Below are 21,904 nucleotides of genomic sequence, written 5' to 3' on the forward strand. Positions count from 1 at the left end.
TAAAAGAACAAAATACTCCAAAAAAAACAAAAAAAAAACCACACTCACCGTGAATAGCAAGACAGGCTAGTGCAAATAAGAGAGTTGAAAACAGCTAATGGAATAAAGTATTGATGAAGAAGGCTGTTGATCCAGCAATCAGGCATTACATACAATCCGTATGTGATAGCACAGCCTGAAAAATACAAGGCACAAATTTAGGGCACCCTATATCATACTATATATATTAGGCACATTTTATACTGTACTTTAGAAATAATTAAAACATGCATTTCAATCACAGTCAAAATAAGACCTCTGAGTATGGCTTTACAAAGACATGTAATATGCAGTGTGGTGCCCGGCGGGTGTCCATGCCCGGCCGGGACGCCTAGGAGGAGTGGAGGAGGGCTTGTGCCTCCTCCAGGACACGAGGGGGCGTCCTCCCTGGTGGCTTTGGGGACCACGGGTACGGAGCTTAGAAGCTCAACCCTGTAGGGGCCCGTGGTCACCGCCAGGGGGCGCCCCGATGCCTTGGGAACATTGTCCCTCAGTACTTCCGCCACACCGGGAAGTGCTGGGGGGAAGAGACTTGAGGGCACCCGGTGGACTTCTGGCTTCTCCTTGGGAGCTTCCGCCACACAGGGGTGTGGCTACGGAAGTCCTGAGGATGCACCTGGAGCCCATCCGGGGCACATAAAAGGGGCCGCCTCCCTCCAGTCAGGAGCAAGAGTCGGGAGGAAGAAGACGAAGCGTGGTGGAGAGGAGTGGAGGCGGACAAAAGACTTGAAAGGCATTATGTTGTGGCCAGGACATTTGAAGGGGTGATTGGTGCTTTGTGCACTGGGTTGTGCACCTTTATAGAAATTATTATGAATAATAAACGTGTGGTGGACGATAATATGGTGTCCGTCTGTCTGTGTCCGGGCTGCGTATCACAGCAGTCACATGAAAATTAATATTTTTATTGATTGTATCACTCAAGTCAGCTGTTACAACTGATTACTAATACTGTATACCCTTCGGAATATAGCTCTTCTATACATTTTTAGTAGTTTAACTACTTTCTCCAATCCTTCATCCCAAACTACTTTAATCTTTTTTCTCCTAGCTAAAACATTTTCACATGCCCCAGAGAGAACTTAGCAGCACAATCATTTAGGCTATTAAAAACTACATACAAAATACAAAACAAAAGAATAAACAAACAAGGAGGATACACTAAACCATCATCCAAAATCATTATAGAAGAAATATTTATATTTATTTATAGGTTTAAATCAGAATACAAAAGAACAGAAACAAAAAAAAATTAATCTTTTGGCTTTTTTTCCAAAGTGCACAAAGGTTTATCACTTTAATCATTCTTCAATGTTTGATCAAATAATTATGTACCATAATATGTGTTGGGAAAGCCAGTGATTACCGAGTTGATTTTTTAATTACTGTATAGTGAACAATGAATCTCTGAGCTATTTTTTTTTTAAGAGTCAACACTCAGGCAGTTGTTTTGTGTCTAATGCCACACCCTCTACCTAACCTAAAACTCAAGAGCTGATTTGGATGTATGTTACACAACCATTTGGCAGAGGTTCCTACTGGGGATAGGTTGTTCATTTTTGAAGGTCTTCTAGCAATGAAACCTTGAGAGGAATGAAATCAGTAATGAAATCCATGGTCAATTTCTCCCATGGTCACCTTGCAAAAGTAACTGGTTGCAATAATCCCATGGGAATCTTGCTTTGACATAGCTCTATTGCATGTTTCACAAGCAGTAACACCTGGATAATTATTTCTCTAAACTGTTTCCTATAACATTTGTTGAGTTAGAAGGAATATTTTGAGGAAAGAGCCGCGCGGAGGTTCAAAAAGTTTTGGTATTATTTAAAAAGGTGGCTGCTAAAAATGACTGCAGAAATGTATTCTGGTTTCTGACATTTTTCATCTTACTCAAATTGTCTTGAAAGAGCATTTGCTTTTAAGTTTTTGGCCTCTGCTAGGTAACTATTAGACGTTCTAATGAAGCCAGTGGTGAGGGACTTCAGTTTATGTAATAGATCTTCAAAGTCTGTATATGGGGATAGTAGGAATTCTTCAGTAAAACATGACAGTGTGGTGGTTCAAACTTTATTTATTTATTTTTAATTTCGAGAACCCAGATTTTCTTTAGTGTACCAATAATTTCTTACTATATAAAGTTTCAACCAATGATACTCAAGAACATGCTGAGGTGTCAAAATTTTACCTGATAAAAACAACAACCTTTTCAAAATATAAATGTCCTGTCTTCATTTGAATAAGGGGAATGATATATTTTCTAGTACTACTACTCTAGTAGCTATTCGGGGCACCATCAATTAAGAGAACACATGGACAGCTTTAGCAATCAGCTTTAAACAGGATACACATGAGGGATCTGAATGTACTTGATCAATTTTACCAAGCAATCCCTTCATCTCAGGGTCCCTAATTACAATATATAATGTTCATGTTCAGAGATTTACCAAATTTTCAGTCACAGAAAATATTTGCCCAAAAAACAGCAAACAAATAGCACATTTGCTATTTAGCCAAATTATTAAAATGCTTAATTTCTGGGCCAAATATGTGATTCAGTTCTATACGGGTTGAGTGATGCATCACATCACATTGCATGAAAAACACTTTTGGAGGATTGTTCTGGTTTGTTTAAAACAAGGAATGATAGTAGTAGTGACATATAGCTAGTAACTGCAAATTTTTATGAAATCAAAAGAAAATGGACAAATTAAGGGAGAACAAACGTTCATTTGGGATCTTTGCAATGATGCTTTCTTTAAAGTGGTAGAGGGAGGTTAAACAGATTTTGCAATGCCCTAATAATTTTTGCAACATTACTACCTGTGTGTGCAATGTGTTATGTCAACCGAGAAATGATTTAACCATTACTATCAGACAAGCAGATTAAGGCAGTGCCACGGTCATCAAGGACACACAAATATTTAATGAGAGGCTGGAGGGGATTAACAGACCGACCATGATATAAAATTCTGAAAACTCACTCTACTTTAAATATCGCTGCTTTATTAAAGAAGATAGTTAACACAATATACCCTGATCTCATATATGAAATAGACAACTTTCTATATAATGTACTGTATATCCATGTACACCTGCATTATCTATTACCAAAGGTACATAAACTTCAACATCTACCAGGAAGATCCACTGTCTCTTCAGGGGAATCTACTTTACAATCTATTATACAATTGGTAAATTGCTATATCTCTGATTTTGTTTCCTTATTTTACTGATATGTTAAAAACTTAACTGATTTTATATGCTTCCTAAAGAATATATCTTACTGATCTATTTATATACTAGCTTAACTTTACACCAATATTCCAAAAAAAAAAAAAAAAAAAGTGTACCGACTGTACATTCAACTCTTCCTCAGTGGTCAATTTGTCCTCTTTTATCAATTAACTAACTGGAATAGCTTTGAACTGGGAATTTTTTACTTTGATAACTGTTTCTCTACACAACATAAAGCTGTAGCAATGGGAGTTGCTTAGAGCATTGCTAATCTTTCCGTTTCTACTTTTGAAGAATGTTTTGCATTTTCTTCAGTTAAATAACTTCTTAATCAAGTGATTGTATTGGTCAGATACATTGGTATGTTTTCATCTGCAAAGGTGACACCAAATCTCTTCAATCTCCCTATAATTTTCTGAATACCTCGAATGCTAATTCTGTCACCTATGTTAAGTTATAATTCTAACTTATTTTTTTTGAATGCCAGTCTTTGTCAAGGATGACCTACTTCAGAGACCCACAATATATATATGTTATTATTTGCATTCAGTTTTGATCCACTGTATCGCAGTTTTTTTTGCTTACACCAGATAAACTCTATTGAATAGGTGTTTATTTCTCTGGCATGTGATATGCAGCAGCCTTTTCTACTGTGCCTCTGTAAACACTACTTTTAAAACATGCTCTACACTTCAATAGAGACCTCTTTCTCACATTGCTCTGCAACCAGAATACAGACAATAGATTAACCTGCACTGCAATGTACTGTAAATATGCCAATGAGATTAAAATAACTATTTTAAACAATGGCACATTGTTTAACTAAATCCGGTTTCATTAATTCTACATTATATTCACTTGTAACTACAATATCCATGACACGGTAATCAGTATTCTCTACAACATTCTCAATTATCCACAAAGACATTGTTTCTTAAGATGGGTAATTTTCAATGTTTGAACTGTATCAGATGTTCTTTTAGGCTTAAAAGTAATATAATCACTACAAAATGGACTATCAACTAGCACACCAGATTGAACATATATTTCATCTGGTCATCTATTTGTTACTTTGAACTTTTTACCTTATGCAAACAAGACGTTCTTCAAGGTTAGAACACAAATTGAGGAAAATAAAATGAATATTAGGGCTCATAAAATGAAGCATGCAGTCTCAAGGCATTTTACAAAGGCTAAACATACTCTATTTAATTTAAAATACACAGCAGTAGAAATTTTCCAAACAACTTCAGGAGAGTGCATTGGCATCTTATACAGGCAAAACGTGATGACACATTATGATGCCCGGTGTCATGAGATGTGCAATGGACATAAAGACTGTAAACAGTAGCCAAAAACTAGGGCTGAAGTACTCTTATTGTTACCCTTGGTTGGTTTTCCCAGTTAGAACTGATCACGCATTCCCACGTACAACACTTCTGAAAGACATGGGTGCTCCAGATGAGAACATTCATTTACAAATCAGTGATAAATAAGACCAAACAACTTCTTGTGACTTTGATTTTTGGTTAGTGCCTTGGTCTAGTTTATTAGACTGTTGAGACTGACAGTCTGTCACTAGAAGCACTATTCTTCACAAGAGCAACTATAGCTTGAACTATAGCTTTGTTTCAAACATCTATAGCAAATGAAACTACAGCTTTGTGGGGTAAAAAATACATTTTGTCACAGATTTTGCACATTATAAATACTTACAGACAATATTAAACAGGTCCAAAATCTTTTTGTCCAACCAGATATTAAGTCTATTGTCCCTCACTGTGATCATTTGGATACAATTTTCTTTATTCTTTAAAAGAAAGTAACAATCTATAAATTGTATAACTGAGGCAGACTCTATGCACTAAAGTTAAAAGACCATTTTAATAACTTCTGTTTGATACTTGTGAATGGTGCAAAGGAAAACAATGCAATGTTTGGAAAGCCGATATACGAGTATGATGTTATGTTATTGTGATATTTTAAAATTTTCAGATTCGAAGAAAAATAAACTGTTCACATTCTGCTGACCACAAAGATAATCAATTTTTCTTTTTTTCATTATTACTTTTCAAAATAAAAATAAAATGACCAAAAGATACACAGTACTTTCAATAAATAATTTCCTCCTATTTCTCAAGTCCAATCATTAACGTTTGTTGCACTGTACATGACTCTCTGGCATTTAACAGCATAAATGTGCATATATTCATTACTTACAGATGAAAAGATGAATTAATCGGAAATGTTGTTGCGGAAGGAAATGAGCAGTGAAGTTAAGCAGTCCTTTTTTATTTAAATGGCCAAACATCACAAAAATGTTTTGCTTTTTTATCTTCCTAAAATGACATGAATATAAGGTTTTGCAATATATCTACCGTCTTAAGATAAATCAGTATTCAGTAATACTCCTGGATCAAACAATTCATGTACTGTATTTGGCAAATTTTAAGGCTTTCTTTTACCACATTAGTATCCTTGTCCTTTAGCTCCATTTTAAAATGTAAGAACAGGCGTTTTTTTAATTCATAAGAAATGCTTCATTTTTTAATACAAATTCATGTTGCAAATTAACATATACCTTGATAGTGAAGAAATCTTTATTTTGAAAAAATCATTATCCTTCAAATATGATGTTGAGCAGTCTATGAATATGTATTAATTTTAGTCCATATTAATATGATGTTTACTTCGATGCAGCACATTATACATAATGAGGTTCGAAACTTCAAATTAGGTTTTTTCGAGTGCCTAGTATAATGGCAGATGAAAAACCACAATATAAATAAATAATATGGCTTAATTTGATTCTACACTACTGTTTCATTGCATTTGTTTTTTATCATTACAAATAAAAGTGCAACATTATTATCTTAAAAAATGATTTAGTTTCATATCACTCTATTAAAAAAAACTCAAAAATCTAAATCTAAAAGTTGGAGCATGATCAAGTCTTTTTTGTTTGGAAGTTGGAGCTACAAGTTCAACATATTATGATGTCATGTTGTGTATCTCTCCACTTAATGACTTGTGATATTCTTGTACATGATTAAATTCATTGTGAAAACTGAATCTGCAGGGGACTAATATAGTTGAGTTTCAAATGGCTCATAATTAAGGAATTATATTTTTGCTTGACTTGATGAAATTGTACTTAAGGTCAGTGTTGACTTGATCTTGATTAGTTGTGGTCCTGAACTTGTCTTGGACTTAACAGCAGTGGTCTTGACTACAGTACTACCAAAAAAACCCCAATAAATAGTGGTATATCTTTTTGCGAAAAAAAAAAAAAAAAAAATCTGCAGTAAAATGACACAGTGGCAATTTAACACAAGGATAAAAAAAGAAGTACAAATCCAAAATTAAAAGATGCACAAACAATTGGAGGCAGAAATAAAATCTGAATGTGTCAAAATTCCAAATCATGACATATACGCCCAACAGACAGAAATCAGTGTTAGCTTGATACCAAAATTTTAACCTCAGTACCCATACCAGATTCGGCACCTCAAAACCAATACAGAAATGATATTGAAGCAAATAATGGACAACTTGGAATTTTTTCAAAACAAACTGCAAAATCAACTGACAATAATCAGCCAAGAGAACAGAAACACAAATAAAACTGAATGCTAAATGGCAGCAGCTAATTCAGTGTTATCCACTTGTGCACTTATTAGTTAAATAACATTAACAGAGAATTAACACAACCAAGATAAAAATTACAAATTCATTCCTATCTTACACATGTCTAACTTAGATTCTGTGGGTTCACTTAGATGTTGCTCATTTACAAAGAAGTGAAGCAGGTTGGTCTGGAGAATATTCTGACTTTATCTAAAATTACTGCAAAGAAAACACCACCAACAAAATCTCCTTTGTCTGCGCTTATTCAGAAAGCCAAAACTGGAAGAGCACATCACTTCTTAATCATAGCAACCCAGAGGGGATAAAATACTTTCAGTAACACTCCAGAAACGTATGTACAGTGCAGGCAAGTCTGTTACATGTAAATGCTTGCTTCTTAGAGTAATCATTTAGCATAACCAGTTTATAATTTATGTAGTAACACAAGAAAACATAGAAACTGGAATATGACAGCTTGCTTAATTAATGGAGGAGTCCTTTGAAAAGAAGAAATTGTTTGTGATGAAACTCAGCACACATAGGTCCCAGGAGTGACTTTGAAAACCACTGAAATACACGATAGACTTGAACTAGTTTGTGTCTATTCAAACAAGCTTCGGGAAAGCGTTCTTTGTCAACTCACATTGTGTGAAAATATCACACTTTTTAAAACACTGAAATACATTAATCTTAACTATTCTTGTTTTTACTATATATATCATCTGACACCTGTCTAGATGACAGAGGGAAAAATGCTAGCCCTGTAACACAGTTAGCAAACTGGTACTGAAATGTCTTCAGATTCACCCTTTTCATTTGCCTTATAAACAAATTATTGCCATATCTCACTTTGACTTCCTGCTTATCACTAAGATGGGAATGACGAGTGTCATCAAATGTTTCCATCTCTCTTTTTGTAAACTAAACTGAAGAGTAGGTAACAAAGCTCGGCTAGCATGATTTGGTTTTATGCAAGTCACACAGACACCGCACTGCATGCACAGAACCAGCAGCAGGCCTACTCTATACAGTCTTTCTTAAATACATTTTCTTAAATACTTTACAATAAATGCAGCTTAAAAAATTTCAGTCACATTTTCCTGTAGCAACATTACAGAATTTTGCATAATTGCTAGTATAGCACAATTTAAAAAAATTTGGTGGTGCAGTATTTATTACCAGTATAGCGCACAACACTACTACAAATACACAAACAATAATGAAAAAAAAGAAAATGAAACATTTGTCTAAAATTAGAAAAACATTTTTCATAGCTTGGTTACTTTCAAAAATAGTTTTCAATTTGTTTGACACCCTCTGACCAGGAATGCAGCTTGTACAGCGACACATTGCAAATTCTCAAGCACAAATTTGGTGCACTTTCATCCAAAGAGGTATAGCTTGAACAATGCCTGATCAGATCAGCTTAAAAAAAGGCCTTAATTTAAAGCTTAGATCTCAGCAAGACAAAAGCCACGCTCCACGTTTTCTGTGCATTCCATAATACCTTACATATTACCAGAAGCAAAGGTGAGAGCTACTAACATGTTGCAAGGAGGGAGGTAGGCAGGCATCGTTACCAGAAACTATTGATTAGACCACATCCTGACTGCAGGCAAAGTTTCAGCAGACTGGTAAAACAGATTACCATTCAAGATATAGTCACCCTCAAGAGACTGCACCCTGTCAGATTGTTCCATCCGAGACATCATTTCAGATCTGCCAACCATACTGTTGCTGAAATTGCTGTACATGCACATTGCCAGAATTGGCAGTATGACAGTGAGGGACAGGTTCCATGCCGCTGATCATAAGGCAACTCCTCTGGTCATGGGTGACTTCACTGTGACCACTGGCACTGACTGGGCTGGCAATGAGGATTGTGTTGGTCCCTATCAGTCTAGTGACCATGGTGAAAGTGGTTCCATGTTCCTTGACTTCTGTAAAACAACCTGTTAGAGGTTCTTTACTCACTCCTCCAAACAACCTGACCCCACAAGCAAGGATAATAATAGCTCATAAGTAGCTGCTGTGGTAAAAACTGCCCTGAAGAATGAATACTGGTGTGCAGATGCTCTCAATGTCTTTCCTTCACTTCACCTTTTGGATACCCAGAATCATAATGTGCCCTTCTTCCTGTCTGCCTTAGTCAGATCTGGTTTCAGAAATGGGATAACACCCCCCCCCCCCCAACTACATTTTCAATTGCTTATTGGTTCTATGTACCAGATGAGTCAAGCAGTGGCGGTTGAAAGAGGCAATCATACAACATACTGAAGGAATGCATACTGTAGCTATTTTTTTTTGCTGCTGTTTATTGCCTTCCAGTTATTTGTTTTACTGTCTTCTTTAAGTTTATCGTTAATGCTTCAGGGGGCTGAAATTTCTGTTCATCAAGAAGTGTTGCATTTATTTTTCCATCAGTATATGTAACTTTTAAAGGAATATTCCATCTACAAATATATTTTTTATATGTTACTTACTCCATGTAATTTGTAGTGATAGCTGAAAACATTGTTAATCTCATGTTTTAATGAAGAATGAGATAAAGTTTTGACATTCTACAAGCCAATGGCAACCAATAACAAACGGTTTGAAAAATGTCCATAAATAGAAAAAAGAAAACGTAAGACTTGTCTTCAATTTAAAAAGGCATTCCCATTATGTTTTGTGTTTCTTGTTTACAATGTGCAATGATTTTTCCAAAAGCTTCTATTTAACAATATTTAAGCAAAAAATGCAAGTATTTTGCACGTTTTAAGTATAGGACTGCTTAACTAACATGTGGATTATGTGAAACAAGTAATTTTTTTTCCTCCCCCATTTTTCCACGGACTTTTTAATATCATTTTAAATTTTTCTTGGACATTACTACATAGGGTAGATATTTCACAAGAAACAATACGTGCTAATTCGATACCAAACGTTCTAAAATGTAAGGATACAATTTTTTTTTGCAGTATTGGTAGTACAGAGAAAGTCAGTACTGTGCCCATGTGTGACTACAAGTAGACAAATTATCACGGAAAGCAGCAAAAATATAGGAGAAAATCGTTAAGTAAAAACTATATATAAAAATGGCTGCTACAGCACTGCATCAGCACATGTTGAAAATAAAAAATAGAAAACACACACACAAGCACAGACCATTATTGCCACTTTCCCCCATTACGAATTAGTTCAGAAGTAGATTTGCATGTGCTTTGAAAGCAAAATAATGCTACCGATCAAATGAGGTGTAATCGTTAAACTTGTATTGTCACGCATTTGTAAGAGGAGATGAAAAAGTAACACGATTAGTTCCTTTTAATAGTGTCCTACACAGTCCCGATAAATGAATGGAGACTTCATATTAATTTTCTGATTCTGATGTAATGAGCACATCTAAAAATGTCCTTCAGTTCAAGCATCCGTCCAGTTTGCATGCAAAGTTTAATGTTGCAGATTGTGTAGGGGGACCTTACACATATCCACAGTGCCACGTATAGGATTGTGGGATGTGGCTTGTTTACACACGAGTTACTCCATTCATTAATATCAAAATAAAATGTATTTAGTGTTTCAAGGCTTCGAAGTTACAGAAATGTATAATCATTGAAACATGCAGTTAAAAGGACAAATAAAGCAGCATACTTCATTGTTACCCATTTTTGAGTGCAGGTAGTGACAGCCACAGTAATTTTCCAATTCTGGATTTGTACACATGCATAACCAATAACCAAATTTGATCACTCACATAAGAAACCTTTAAAACATCAAAGCTAAAGCTGTTTAACAGGAATTTTGAAATAAAGGATTCATGTAAAACTGACAAGTTTAATTTCACACAAGAAGCTTTGAAGTTGGGACAAACGTAAAAAAAAATAAAAATAAAGGAGGGACAGATTTTGAAAATTAAAGCGCCACAAGTTTCTGATACTTGAAATTTCAATTAATTTGAAGCATCCATTAAATATTACTCTTCAGTAATATTTTTTAACCAGCTAAAGATACAAAAAATAAATCTTAATAGCAAATACTACAAACTTAACAGAGTGGTTCAATAACCAACCAGACTTTAAAAGCATGTTGTTACAAAATCATTTTTTAAAAAAGTTTCAATGGAAATATCCTGAATTACCATGGAATTCACTAATTCAACAGTAAATATATAATCATGTTTGAATTTTTAAATTTAGTATGGATTTTAAACAGTACGTTTCAGTTACTGGATAGTAAATTTATAATGTGCACATGTGAAAATAAATCAGATAGCTTATGATGTGATTGATTATAAACCCTATTCTGAAATCCCACTCCCACAAAGACAATAAACCCTATTTATTGTTACACAAGGGGGATGCCCATCTCCACCATACATTAAACTTTAAGCCCTGCACTACATTTTGATATTTAAGAATACCATGTTTACTCAACGGCACGGTGGCGCAGTGGGTAGTGCTGCTACCTCGCAGTTGGGAGACCTGGGGACCTGGGTTCACTTCCCGGGTCCTCCCTGCGTGGAGTTTGCATGTTCGCCCCGTGTCTGCGTGGGTTTCCTCCGGGCGCTCCGGTTTCCTCCCACAGTCCAAAGACATGCAGGTTAGGTGGATTGGCGATTCTAAATTGGCCCTGGTGTGTGGGTGTGTTTGTGTGTGTCCTGCGGTGGGTTGGCACCCTGCCCGGGATTGTTTCCTGCCTTGTGCCCTGTGTTGGCTGGGATTGGCTCCAGCAGACCCCCGTGACCCTGTGTTTGGATTCAGCGGGTTGGAAAATGGATGGATGGATGTTTACTCAAATGATTATTAGGTAATGACTTGATGAGTATATGTTGTATCACGGAAAATGCGCCAATATTGTTCACTTTAATACATAATTGAGGCATTTTTGCATAAAACCATCAAATGGGATTTCCGTTTTTGCTGAGGTATCGAAAAGGTATCTAAAATTTTCACTGCTATTGGTAGCGAATACAAAAATTCTGGTATCATGACATCACTAGGGTAAGTAACAATTTTTTAATATCATTTTTGGGTGAAGTATTCTTTTAAGGTGAAAAAATAGAGTTTTAGTGCTTTGAAATAAAAAAAAAAGAATTTGTGGAAAAGAGGAAGGCCTAAGAGAAGGTTGATGGATGTGGTGAGAGAGGACATGAAGGTGGTGGGTGTAACAAAGCAAGATGCAGCGGACAGAAAGATATGGAAGTAGATGATCCGCTGTGGCAACCCCTATGGGGAGCAGCCGAAAATAGAAGAAGGTCTGGAGGTATATTTTAGCTAACAGTGTAGAAGAACTGGTCAAAATCAATAGAAAGGATGCTGCCAAGACATATTAATAGGTTTTGATTCATCATGTTGTTCCCATGATAAAATTACTTACTAGCAAAATCTTCATCTTTCATCAAGAAAAACAACCCAAAATACAGGGCAAACACAACTGATACTTACCTAGAGCAAAACATCTGCAAATAGAACACTAAAAGTTTTAGACTGGCCACCTTAGGACCACAGCTTCAACACAACTGAAGTTATGTAGGACCACCAGGACAGGGAAAATTAAACAAACAAACAAACAAAAAAACCCATCAAAGTCAAAGGAGTAGTGATGGAAAATGCAGCAAAAGCCAGGAAGAATTTACAACAGAGAGAATTGGGAAAAATTATTCAGCATTATATTAAACAGATTGCTTTAGTTTTGCATTCTAAGAGAGGCCACACATAATACCATCTTGTTTTAAAAACACAAGATGTTCTTGCTACTTTTTTGTATGAACCACCATTTATGCATATTAAAATGTCATAGGTAAGATAAACTTTATTAACCCCATGGGGAAATTCAAATGCATACATCAGCAGAAATGTAAAAAACAAGAATAAAACTCAAAGGACAGATAATAAATACATCCATCCATCCAATCAATCAATCATATTTGTATTAGGTAATAAACAGTTCCCAGATATCTAGCTTAAAAATAATTTTCTTAGCCAAAGACGCTGGACAGTACTTTATGTATGCAATACACCTGTATCTATATATATAATTCACTAAGCCAGAAGACAAGTAGCCGACCATGGAAAGCACGCCGGAAGGGGCGTGGATTCACTAAACCGCCGACAAGTAAGACGCCAATGGCGCACGCAGGAAGAAGCCACACCCACCAACTCTTAGACCATTGGATACGACGAAAAAATCAAAGTCACGCCCACCAACTCGGACGTGACGCCTCGAAAAACATGCCGTCATTTCTGTTTGTCTGTGCCACAGTCCACTTGCAGCTCTGAGCCATGTTGACTTTTCATTAGTCAACCTCAGTGGAATCTTGGTTCACACAGAGGCAGCGCCAGAGAGAGACAGAGGCACACACAGGCAGCGCAAGAGAGAGCCGCACAATCCTTTAAAACTGAAGTTAAAACACAATGAAGGAAGCAGTCTTTAAAAACCAATAAGCCCGGTGCCTCTTTTTCATTAGCGTCTCACCTGCTTCAGGCCCTGCAACTGTCGAGACGCTCTCTCTGAAGCTGACCTTCTCTGTGCCTGACTCCACTACTGTCAGTCGCCTGATTAAAAATGGCCTTTTGAAGGTGAGCTATGGACCCGCTATACCACAGGAACACATTGCCTTCGAGCCTGCTCTCGCTCACTCTTAACGTACCGGCTTTCTCTCTCTCTCCTCACTCGCTCGCTCGCTCACACACTGCACAGGGGAGAAATGCCCGAAGCACGAGTCTACCCTGAAACCGTTTCAGCCACACTTCCACGCCCCTCGCTACACTGTGAGTGCGATGATTATTTATTTAAAAATGGGCTTTTGAAGGGGAGCAGTGGACCCGCTATACCACAGGATCACCTGTGACATTGCCTTCACATTGTTTTCCTTTTATTTATAATCCTGTTGAGCAGATCAGACACCCAGGCAAACAACACTGAATAATCAATACCTGCAACTACTTTGCCCGCCCCCACTCCTCACCTGAGTCGGTTTCGTCTCTGTTCAGCAGTGTTTGCCAAACTCGGTCCTGGTGAACCCCTGTGGCTGCAGGGTTTTGTTCCAACCAGATTCCTAATCATTAATGCCGGTGAAACTCATCTGGGATAAGTCGGTTTTTCAAACGCAGCCGTGTAGCAGATTAGTCTAGCAAGATGTAATAATCCGAGATGAATGTGCGCCTTCGCGCTGAGTGAAAAGCCAATATATATTGAGTCTACAAAACATGATCAGCAAGTCTTTGATAGGCTGCAACAAAATGATGAAAGAACGGGCGCATTTTTTTCACACAAGCGGAGTGGGTGGGTGTTAGTTAGTTAATTAGCAACTTGAAGGATTTCAAGATATAATATACACAAGAGGTAACACTGCAAAAGCGGCCCAAACCAGAAAAGACTGCTGGCAAAAAGTGGCTGACAAATTAAACGTGTGTGCATTGTACTTACTGAAAGCAGCGTTACGGATTTTACAAATGTTCATTTTTTTCCCTCTGCTTAAAAAACATTGAAAAAGCCGCGCGGATTGGTTTGCAGTGTGTAAAACAGTTTGTTTGTCGCAGATAATTTGCTATCCACACAGGGAGGAACTGGGAAGCGAACCCACAATCTTCCACTGTCTCCTTACTGCAAAGCAGCCGTACTACTACAGCGCCACAAGGCAGTTAAAGAATGTACCGGGCCACATGTTCATTTTTTCCCCTGTGCTCAAAAGACATTAAAAAACTGTTTCTCAACTGTGACTCCGGAACAACTCAGTACGCGAAAAGCGGCCAGAATCGCAAACAACAATGAAAACTCTACGTGACTCACAGGTAGTGATGGGCCGCTCGATACTAAGGTTTCGACACTGTGTCGAGCTTTCGAAGCACTGCAGATTTTAATACTTGATCGAATAATGACATCTGTGATTTAAGGATTTCACATTTTCTTTCTCAAATGTGCTTACCTATATCATGGCAAAGTACAGGGATAAACCTTTATTTTCTGTCTACTCCGTTTTATTTAAGACAGACCAAAGAAAACATTTAAGGCTATTAAATGTGATCTCAAGAAAAGATCAGGGTTAATTATAATACTAATAACAGGAGCGATTATAATGATACAGTGCAAAAGTAAATACTAATTGAAAGAGCCGGGAATGCATGAGGTGAGGCGTCTTATTTTGTTTAACTCTTGCTATCGTATAGTGCATTCTGCCTGTTGGCGTTAGTTATATTTATATTTTTTAGACATCAGACACTAGAAGCTGCTGACGAACTCTTCTCTTCGTTGTCAGTCTGTAGCTACGAAAAAATAAAAGCAATACGACTTTTAACAGAAATCATTGAAGTGTATCATAAGTTTCTGTAACGTTAATGAAAATGGCCAGGAGGTGTTACGAGAGAGGTGAGTGTCAAATCCTTCGAAGCTTCGATACGATTTCCGACACAATTGCTTCAAACGTGTTGATGCTTCGCGAGGCTTCCCCCCGCCCATCACTACTCACAGGTTACTGAACGAGAAATCAGCAGACTAGCATGATAGATGGGGCGTAATGGGCGTCCTTCCCCTCTCCTCCGGATTTTTCAAATGTTAATTTTTTCCCTGTGCTTAAAAATCATTAAAAAAGCGGCCTGATTATGCGGCGTATGGTACGCCGCGGGTTGGCTAGTATTTTATATTTATCAGCAGGACAGAGCAGTTAGGGTGCCAAATGACATGTACAGATGTAAAAGCAAGACAAAGCAGCACTATTCCCACCAATGATAGTTTTAAAAGGGCCTAAAGAAGATTAACTTCCATCCATCCATCCATTTTCCAACCCGCTGAATCCGAACACAGGGTCACGGGGGTCTGCTGGAGCCAATCCCAGCCAACACAGGGCACAAGGCAGGAAACAATCCTGGGCAGGGTGCCAACCCACCGCAGGACACACACACACACACAGACACACACCAGGGCCAATTTAGAATCGCCAATCCACCTAACCTGCATGTCTTTGGACTGTGGGAGGAAACCGGAGCGCCCGGAGGAAACCCACACAGACACGGGGAGAACATGCAAATTCCACGCAGGGAGGACCCGGGAAGCGAACCCAGGTCCCCAGATCTCCCTCAAATATAAATTTGCTCTGCCTCAGGTTGATCCCCCTATATATAATCAGTTGACCACTTAAAATAAGGATGTGATATCACAGCTATAAAAATTAATTGAACCGGAGTCTTATAACCTAATTGCATATCCCCAAATAGAACTGGAGAATTTCATCTGGAGTAAGATTATCTTAAACCTGCACTAGACCCTGCACTAATTTGAAAAAGACAAGTAGACAAAGCAGCACAACCATTTTGTTTGCAACTTTCCAACGTACATTTTTTCATCTCCATAGAGTTAATCAGTGTTTTTCTGCAACCTGTCATTTTTGTAGAGTGTTCAAAAAAAGCTCTTAGTACCCTATTCAGTTTTATAATTTGCTCCAAAGAGACAGATGTCCCTTTTTCCACATATGTACTATAAAACAGTCGTAATGTTTATTGTCTCATATGCAAGAATAACAACCTATTAAAGAAAAAGATACTATGTTTGATTGATAAACACAAAATATAAACATTTAATACAAGTTCAGACAAATGACAAGCACATAAAGCACCGTACACAATGACTATTAACACATAAAATAAAAGCCCTTTCCAAAATCAATGTTGCTCGTACTAAAGCTACTAAAGCCTTTTCAACAGGCTCTTAAAGGCTAAAGATTACATGAAAGAAAGAAAAAAGCAAATATGAAAACTGAATGTGAATACTAGCATTATTTATTTCTTCCCATAGTACTGATTTAAATATGCGAAAAAAGAATAAATAAGCACATTATTTCTATGTCTCTATTCCACTTTTTCTAATGTTGAGAGTGCAACTCACTTCACTGATCTTATTTTCAACAATTTGACAGAGGGACTGAAAAAAAATATTTACCAAGGCTGTAAAGGCTTAGGGCTCCATAATCAAGAAAGTAACAGATGTGTCGAGCTTCAGGAGACATAGTGCTAAATGTATGTGCACAACTGGAAGTAAAAGGGTACAAGCAGATGACCAGCATGTAGACCAGGAGGGGCCAGGTGTATTGCTCATTGCAGAAGTCAAGTACTGAATACAGTGTAAGAAACCTCCACAGGAAATACCTGACAATACAAAAAAAAAAAATATAAATTTTGTATGAGGTCATATACAAGAAATTTTGCAAATGATAAAGTTAAGAAACTTGACAAATTATTTTACTTTTTAAATACATGTTCATATTCTAAAGAAAGAATTTAGTTTAATTACATGTGTAATCAATGGTAACTATGTGAATGTGCCTTGGTGACCTTAAATCAGATTAAGCAATTTCAGAGGATACATAGAAAGAGAAAAAAGTTATTTTTATAATTTTACTATTTTTTTTCTTCGTCAAAAACCTTTATTCAAAAGTTTTGTAATGTTAAGAAAATGCATAAAATATACAAAAACAATAAAATGCTTCAGAATACCACCACAGAACAAAAAGTACTGTATTCCTAAAATAATTATTAACAAATTATTTGCTAACCTGACCCGAAATTTTTGCTTTCAGTAAATGTAAGCTAATAGAAATTCCTCACATGGATAACAAATGGCATGCCTACATATGGCAGAAATAATACAAATATATTTATACAGCAGGTCAAGTAGGGGAGCATGCACTAGTACAGCGCATTGCCACACCCACCACATGACAAAACAGCTCAGGGTTCTGGTTGGCAATTTCACCCCCCCCCAGGCAGACATGCGGTCCAGTCCCACCCTCCAGAAATGACCACCTATCTGCTACAGCCAGGTGTTATGTGGGCATCCCCTTAGCCTGGTCCAGCCATATCACCCTCGGGGAATCGCGCCACATGGCTGTAGTGTCGCAACTGATGCTCCCTCACAATGCAAGTAATGTGCCTCATTCGGGACTCCATGAGCAAGCGCTCATTCGAAAACAAAGTCAAAACAGCAGTACCTAAGGATTCTGCAAAGATACACAGTACTGAAGGAGTCCAGTCTTTGTCTCAGGTCACTGGATAGTGTCCATGTCTCATAACCATATAGCAAAACAGGAAACACCAGGGCTCTAAAGACTTGGACCTTTATCCTTTTGCAAAGATATCAGGAGTGCCAGACACCCCTTTCCAACAACCTCATGACCCCTGCCGAGGTAATTAAACCACTCGACAAGGTCGACACTCTCTCTGCAGACAGACACACTGCTGATGCTGTGCCCAAGAAGTCATTAAAGGCCTGGATCTTGGTTTTTATCCATGACACTCGCAAGCCCAGACACTCAGACTCCTAGCTCAGTCTCTCGAGCGCCCCAATCAGAGCCTCCATTGACTCCACGAACATCACAGCATCATTGGCAAAGTCAAGATCAGTGAGTCTCTCCTCACCAACAGATGCCCCACAGCCACTAAACCCCAACGCCCAGTCCATACATGCACTGAACAGAGTAGGAGGAAGAACACACCCCTGACAAACACCGAATCAACTGGGGAAAAAAATGCAGAGGTTCTGCCTCCACTCTGCACAGCACTCACAGTATCAGTGTACAGGGCAGCCATGATATCCAGCAACATTGAGGGGATCCCGCAAAGTCTCAGGATGTCCCACAGGGCAGCTCGATCAACTGAGTCGAATGCTTTACGAAAATTGACAAAGGCTACAAAGAAACTCTGCCGATATTTGTGTTTGTGCTCCATGAGAGCCCTCAGTGCCAGGATGCGGTCGATGGTAGACTTCTTAGACGTAAAAAGCAAACTGCTCTGGTCACAGGTAGGTGAGCAAGTGATCACAGATCCTCTTGAGGATGATCCTAGCAAGGACCTTACCTGGCACAGACAGCAGTGTTATCCCTTTGAAGTTGCCACAATCTGGGCAATCACCCTTCCCTTTCCAGACAGGGACGACAAGTCCTGTTTTCCAGTCAGTTGGGATGAAGCCCGTCTCCCAGATGGAAGCAAAGATTGCTTGCAATGTCAGAAAGACTGACTTACCACCAGCCTGAAGAAGATCACCCTTGATGCCACAGATCCCTGCAGCCTTCCCTACCCTCAGCTCATTTACCATCTGTGCAATCTCAGTGAGAATGAGTGGTCCACAGCTAATTAGAGGATCAGCCTCAAGAACCGTGGACCCAGAGATATCCAATGTCCTTGCCATAGGATCGGCTTTAAACAGCTGCTAGAAGTAGCCAGCCCAGCGGGTCACAACTGTAGTGTCATTAGTATGGACAGTTTCATCAGCTGCCCTGATTGCAACTCTATGAGGAACACTTTTGGATGTGTTCAATGCTTTGATTCCTCTGTAAGCAGGATGTGGGTGGCTAGACTTTAGATGGTGTGTCACTTGCTCACAGATTCCCTCAGAGCCCTTGCAGCTGTCCTCAGTTCCCGGTACAGACTGGAGTTGCCATCAAGCTGTGTGCTGCGACTCCTCTTGATGATATCCAGGGTGCCAGATGAGGCAAAACACTTCATCTGGGAACGCTAGTAACACCAATACAACCCTCAGCAACCTTCAGGGTCTTGTCATGGAAGGTCTCCCACATCACATTAGGATCAGCAGTTGCAACCAACTCTGTAAGTTCCTCACACAAACTATGTGCAAACTCATGAGAAACAGCCTGATCTTGGAGTCTGGCCAGGTCAAGCCTCATTTTCCTAGTAGGTGGTAGCCTACTGGACCTAAACTGGATGTTCAGAGTAGCAACAACAAGTCTGTGGTCAGAATTCACAAACTGGGCACTTATGTACAAGCCTCCAGCATTTTCCCACGATGATGTGATCGATCTCCTTCACTGCACCACTAGTATTGGAGTACCAAGTCCAACGATGCGGTTCAGGGCGCTGGAACCAGGATCCAGCGATCCACAGCCCCTGACCTTTTGCAAAGTCAAGGAACATGGAGCCACTTAACTGATGGGGACCAACACACTCCTCAATGCCAGCCCAGTCAGTGCCAGTGGTCACAGTGAAGTCACCCATGACCGGAGGAGTGTCACCCAGAGAGTGCCTTAATCCGAGTCTCATAATACGCTTGTTGAAAGGTGTGACATCGGAGTCCCTTGGAAGGAGACGATCTGCCATAGCAACAGCTATTATGTTGAAGATTATTATGCTTTTTTTTAATATTTTATTTTATTAAAATCAAAAAACATTCCATGCATGCAAGTCAAGTTTAACAAAACTGGTTTGAAACAAATTGAGCCCCACCCATGAGAAAGAGTAGCACTTTAATAATAGTAAAAAATAAATAAATAAATAAAGAGAGAGAGAGAGAGAGAGAGAGAGAGAGAGAGAGAGAGAGATAGATAGATAGATAGATAGAATAGGAAAAGAGAGAGAATCCACTTCCTCAATTTAAATGCTTGTTCTAAAATGTTATTAATCAGATCCTGCCAGGTTTTGAGAAAGTTTTATAAAGATCTTCTAAGTGAGAATTTGATTTGTTCCAATTTTAGATAATATATAACATCAGTTATCCACCGACTTAAAAGGGGTGAGTTAGGATTCTTCCAGATGAGCAAGATAAGTCTATGTGCCAATAGTGAAGTAAAGGCAATTACAATTTGTTTGTCCTTCTTCACTTTAAGCCCAACTGGAAGTACATCAAATACAGCTGTTAGTGGATTAGGAGGGATTGTGACACCCAGGCTGTCTAAGAGAGGCATTTAAAAATGTTTGTCCAAAATGGTGTTAATTTGGTGCATCTAAATAAATTAACTTAGATAATATTAAAATAGGTATTGTCTTTGAACACCATGTTTTTCTACAAAGGCTATATTTGCAAAGGAAAAAAATTAACATGGCTAAAATATAACTAAACATATGCAACATTAACCGAATGAAGATCTAGAAATCATGTCAATAAGACATCTTGACTATTATAAAATGTTCAATTTTTTAATTACAATATTCAGGTCTTTTGCTCGTTTAATTGTGATCGTTGACTAGAAAAACATTCCTGTTCCAATGCATCTCTGAATCCAAAAGCATGACAATTTTTCATATCATATTTTCTTCTTTTATCTAATAATTATAGCTCAAATAATGAGGTTTTCGGTTAGGAATCTTAATATCATGTCTTTTGGGCCATACATACCTAAACTGCAAAATACCCTTTTAAATACTGTATATACTTACGGATAAGTTCTCCCATGGTTAAGTCAGGACTTGATTTCACCGTATTATAAAATACCAGAAATTATATCGGTCTATAAGTCGAATGCGGAAAACTCACACTATTGGTCCAACAGGTTATGATATGCTAACGCCCACCTGAGAGAGTAACCATGGAGCACACTGCCTTTTTTTTTTCTATGTATTGTGCCTACGTGACCACACGGTAATACCCAAACTAATCCAAAGCAACGCTTGTACTGTTTTGTGTTTTTTGTATCTCATACCCTCATACACCTTTATTATAAGAGCATTCCTTATCTACGATGGAGCATTTGATCAGAAGAAAATATGATGCTGGGTTTAAATTAAAAGCTGTTGATGTGGTGAAAGAAATTGGTAACTGCGCTGCTGCAACAAAATTCGATGTGTCTGAGAAACTGATGCGAGATTGGAGGAGGCAAGAAGAAAAAAATGTAAGTATCGCATTTTTGAACGGGACTGATTTTATGATCGATTTCTCGAGTTTCAAGACCTGATTTATACACGAGTATACTGTATATAGTAGTTGCACAATACTGCCCAAATTCTTCTATTTCTTCCAATAGTCGCACCTGAAAGATTTGTGCATGTTTTATATTTTCACTGTTGAATTACCATAATGCCGACATGTTCAAAACATTGTTACTTTGCTTAACTCTGTCCTAGGATTAATAATTACTAAAATAAAGAATAAATTTTCAAGTTTTAGAAACTGAACGACAAGTCCACTACAATGGTAGTATTTACTTGGCAGAGAAATTGTATCCATCTCTGATCCTATGAAACTCTACAGTCTGGCATACACACTAAGAGACCCCTTTCATTACATACACCTGCTCATTAAT

General features: G+C 38.0%; 1 protein-coding gene across 1 annotated transcript in view; it reads right to left on the reverse strand.

Moving 5' to 3' along the window:
- The window catches only part of paqr6 (progestin and adipoQ receptor family member VI), a 94,894-nt gene that overhangs the window by 30,087 nt on the left and 42,903 nt on the right, over positions 1 to 21,904 (reverse strand). Inside the window, exons 4-5 of the mRNA XM_028794084.2 lie at positions 16,816 to 17,021; positions 49 to 175 (exon numbers count right to left, since the gene is read on the reverse strand). Of these exons, the coding sequence (XP_028649917.2) occupies positions 49 to 175; positions 16,816 to 17,021 (333 nt within the window). The remainder of the gene's footprint in view (positions 1 to 48; positions 176 to 16,815; positions 17,022 to 21,904) is intronic.

Source organism: Erpetoichthys calabaricus, chromosome 2 (assembly GCF_900747795.2).
Source record: "Erpetoichthys calabaricus chromosome 2, fErpCal1.3, whole genome shotgun sequence".
Lineage (NCBI taxonomy): Eukaryota > Metazoa > Chordata > Cladistia > Polypteriformes > Polypteridae > Erpetoichthys > Erpetoichthys calabaricus.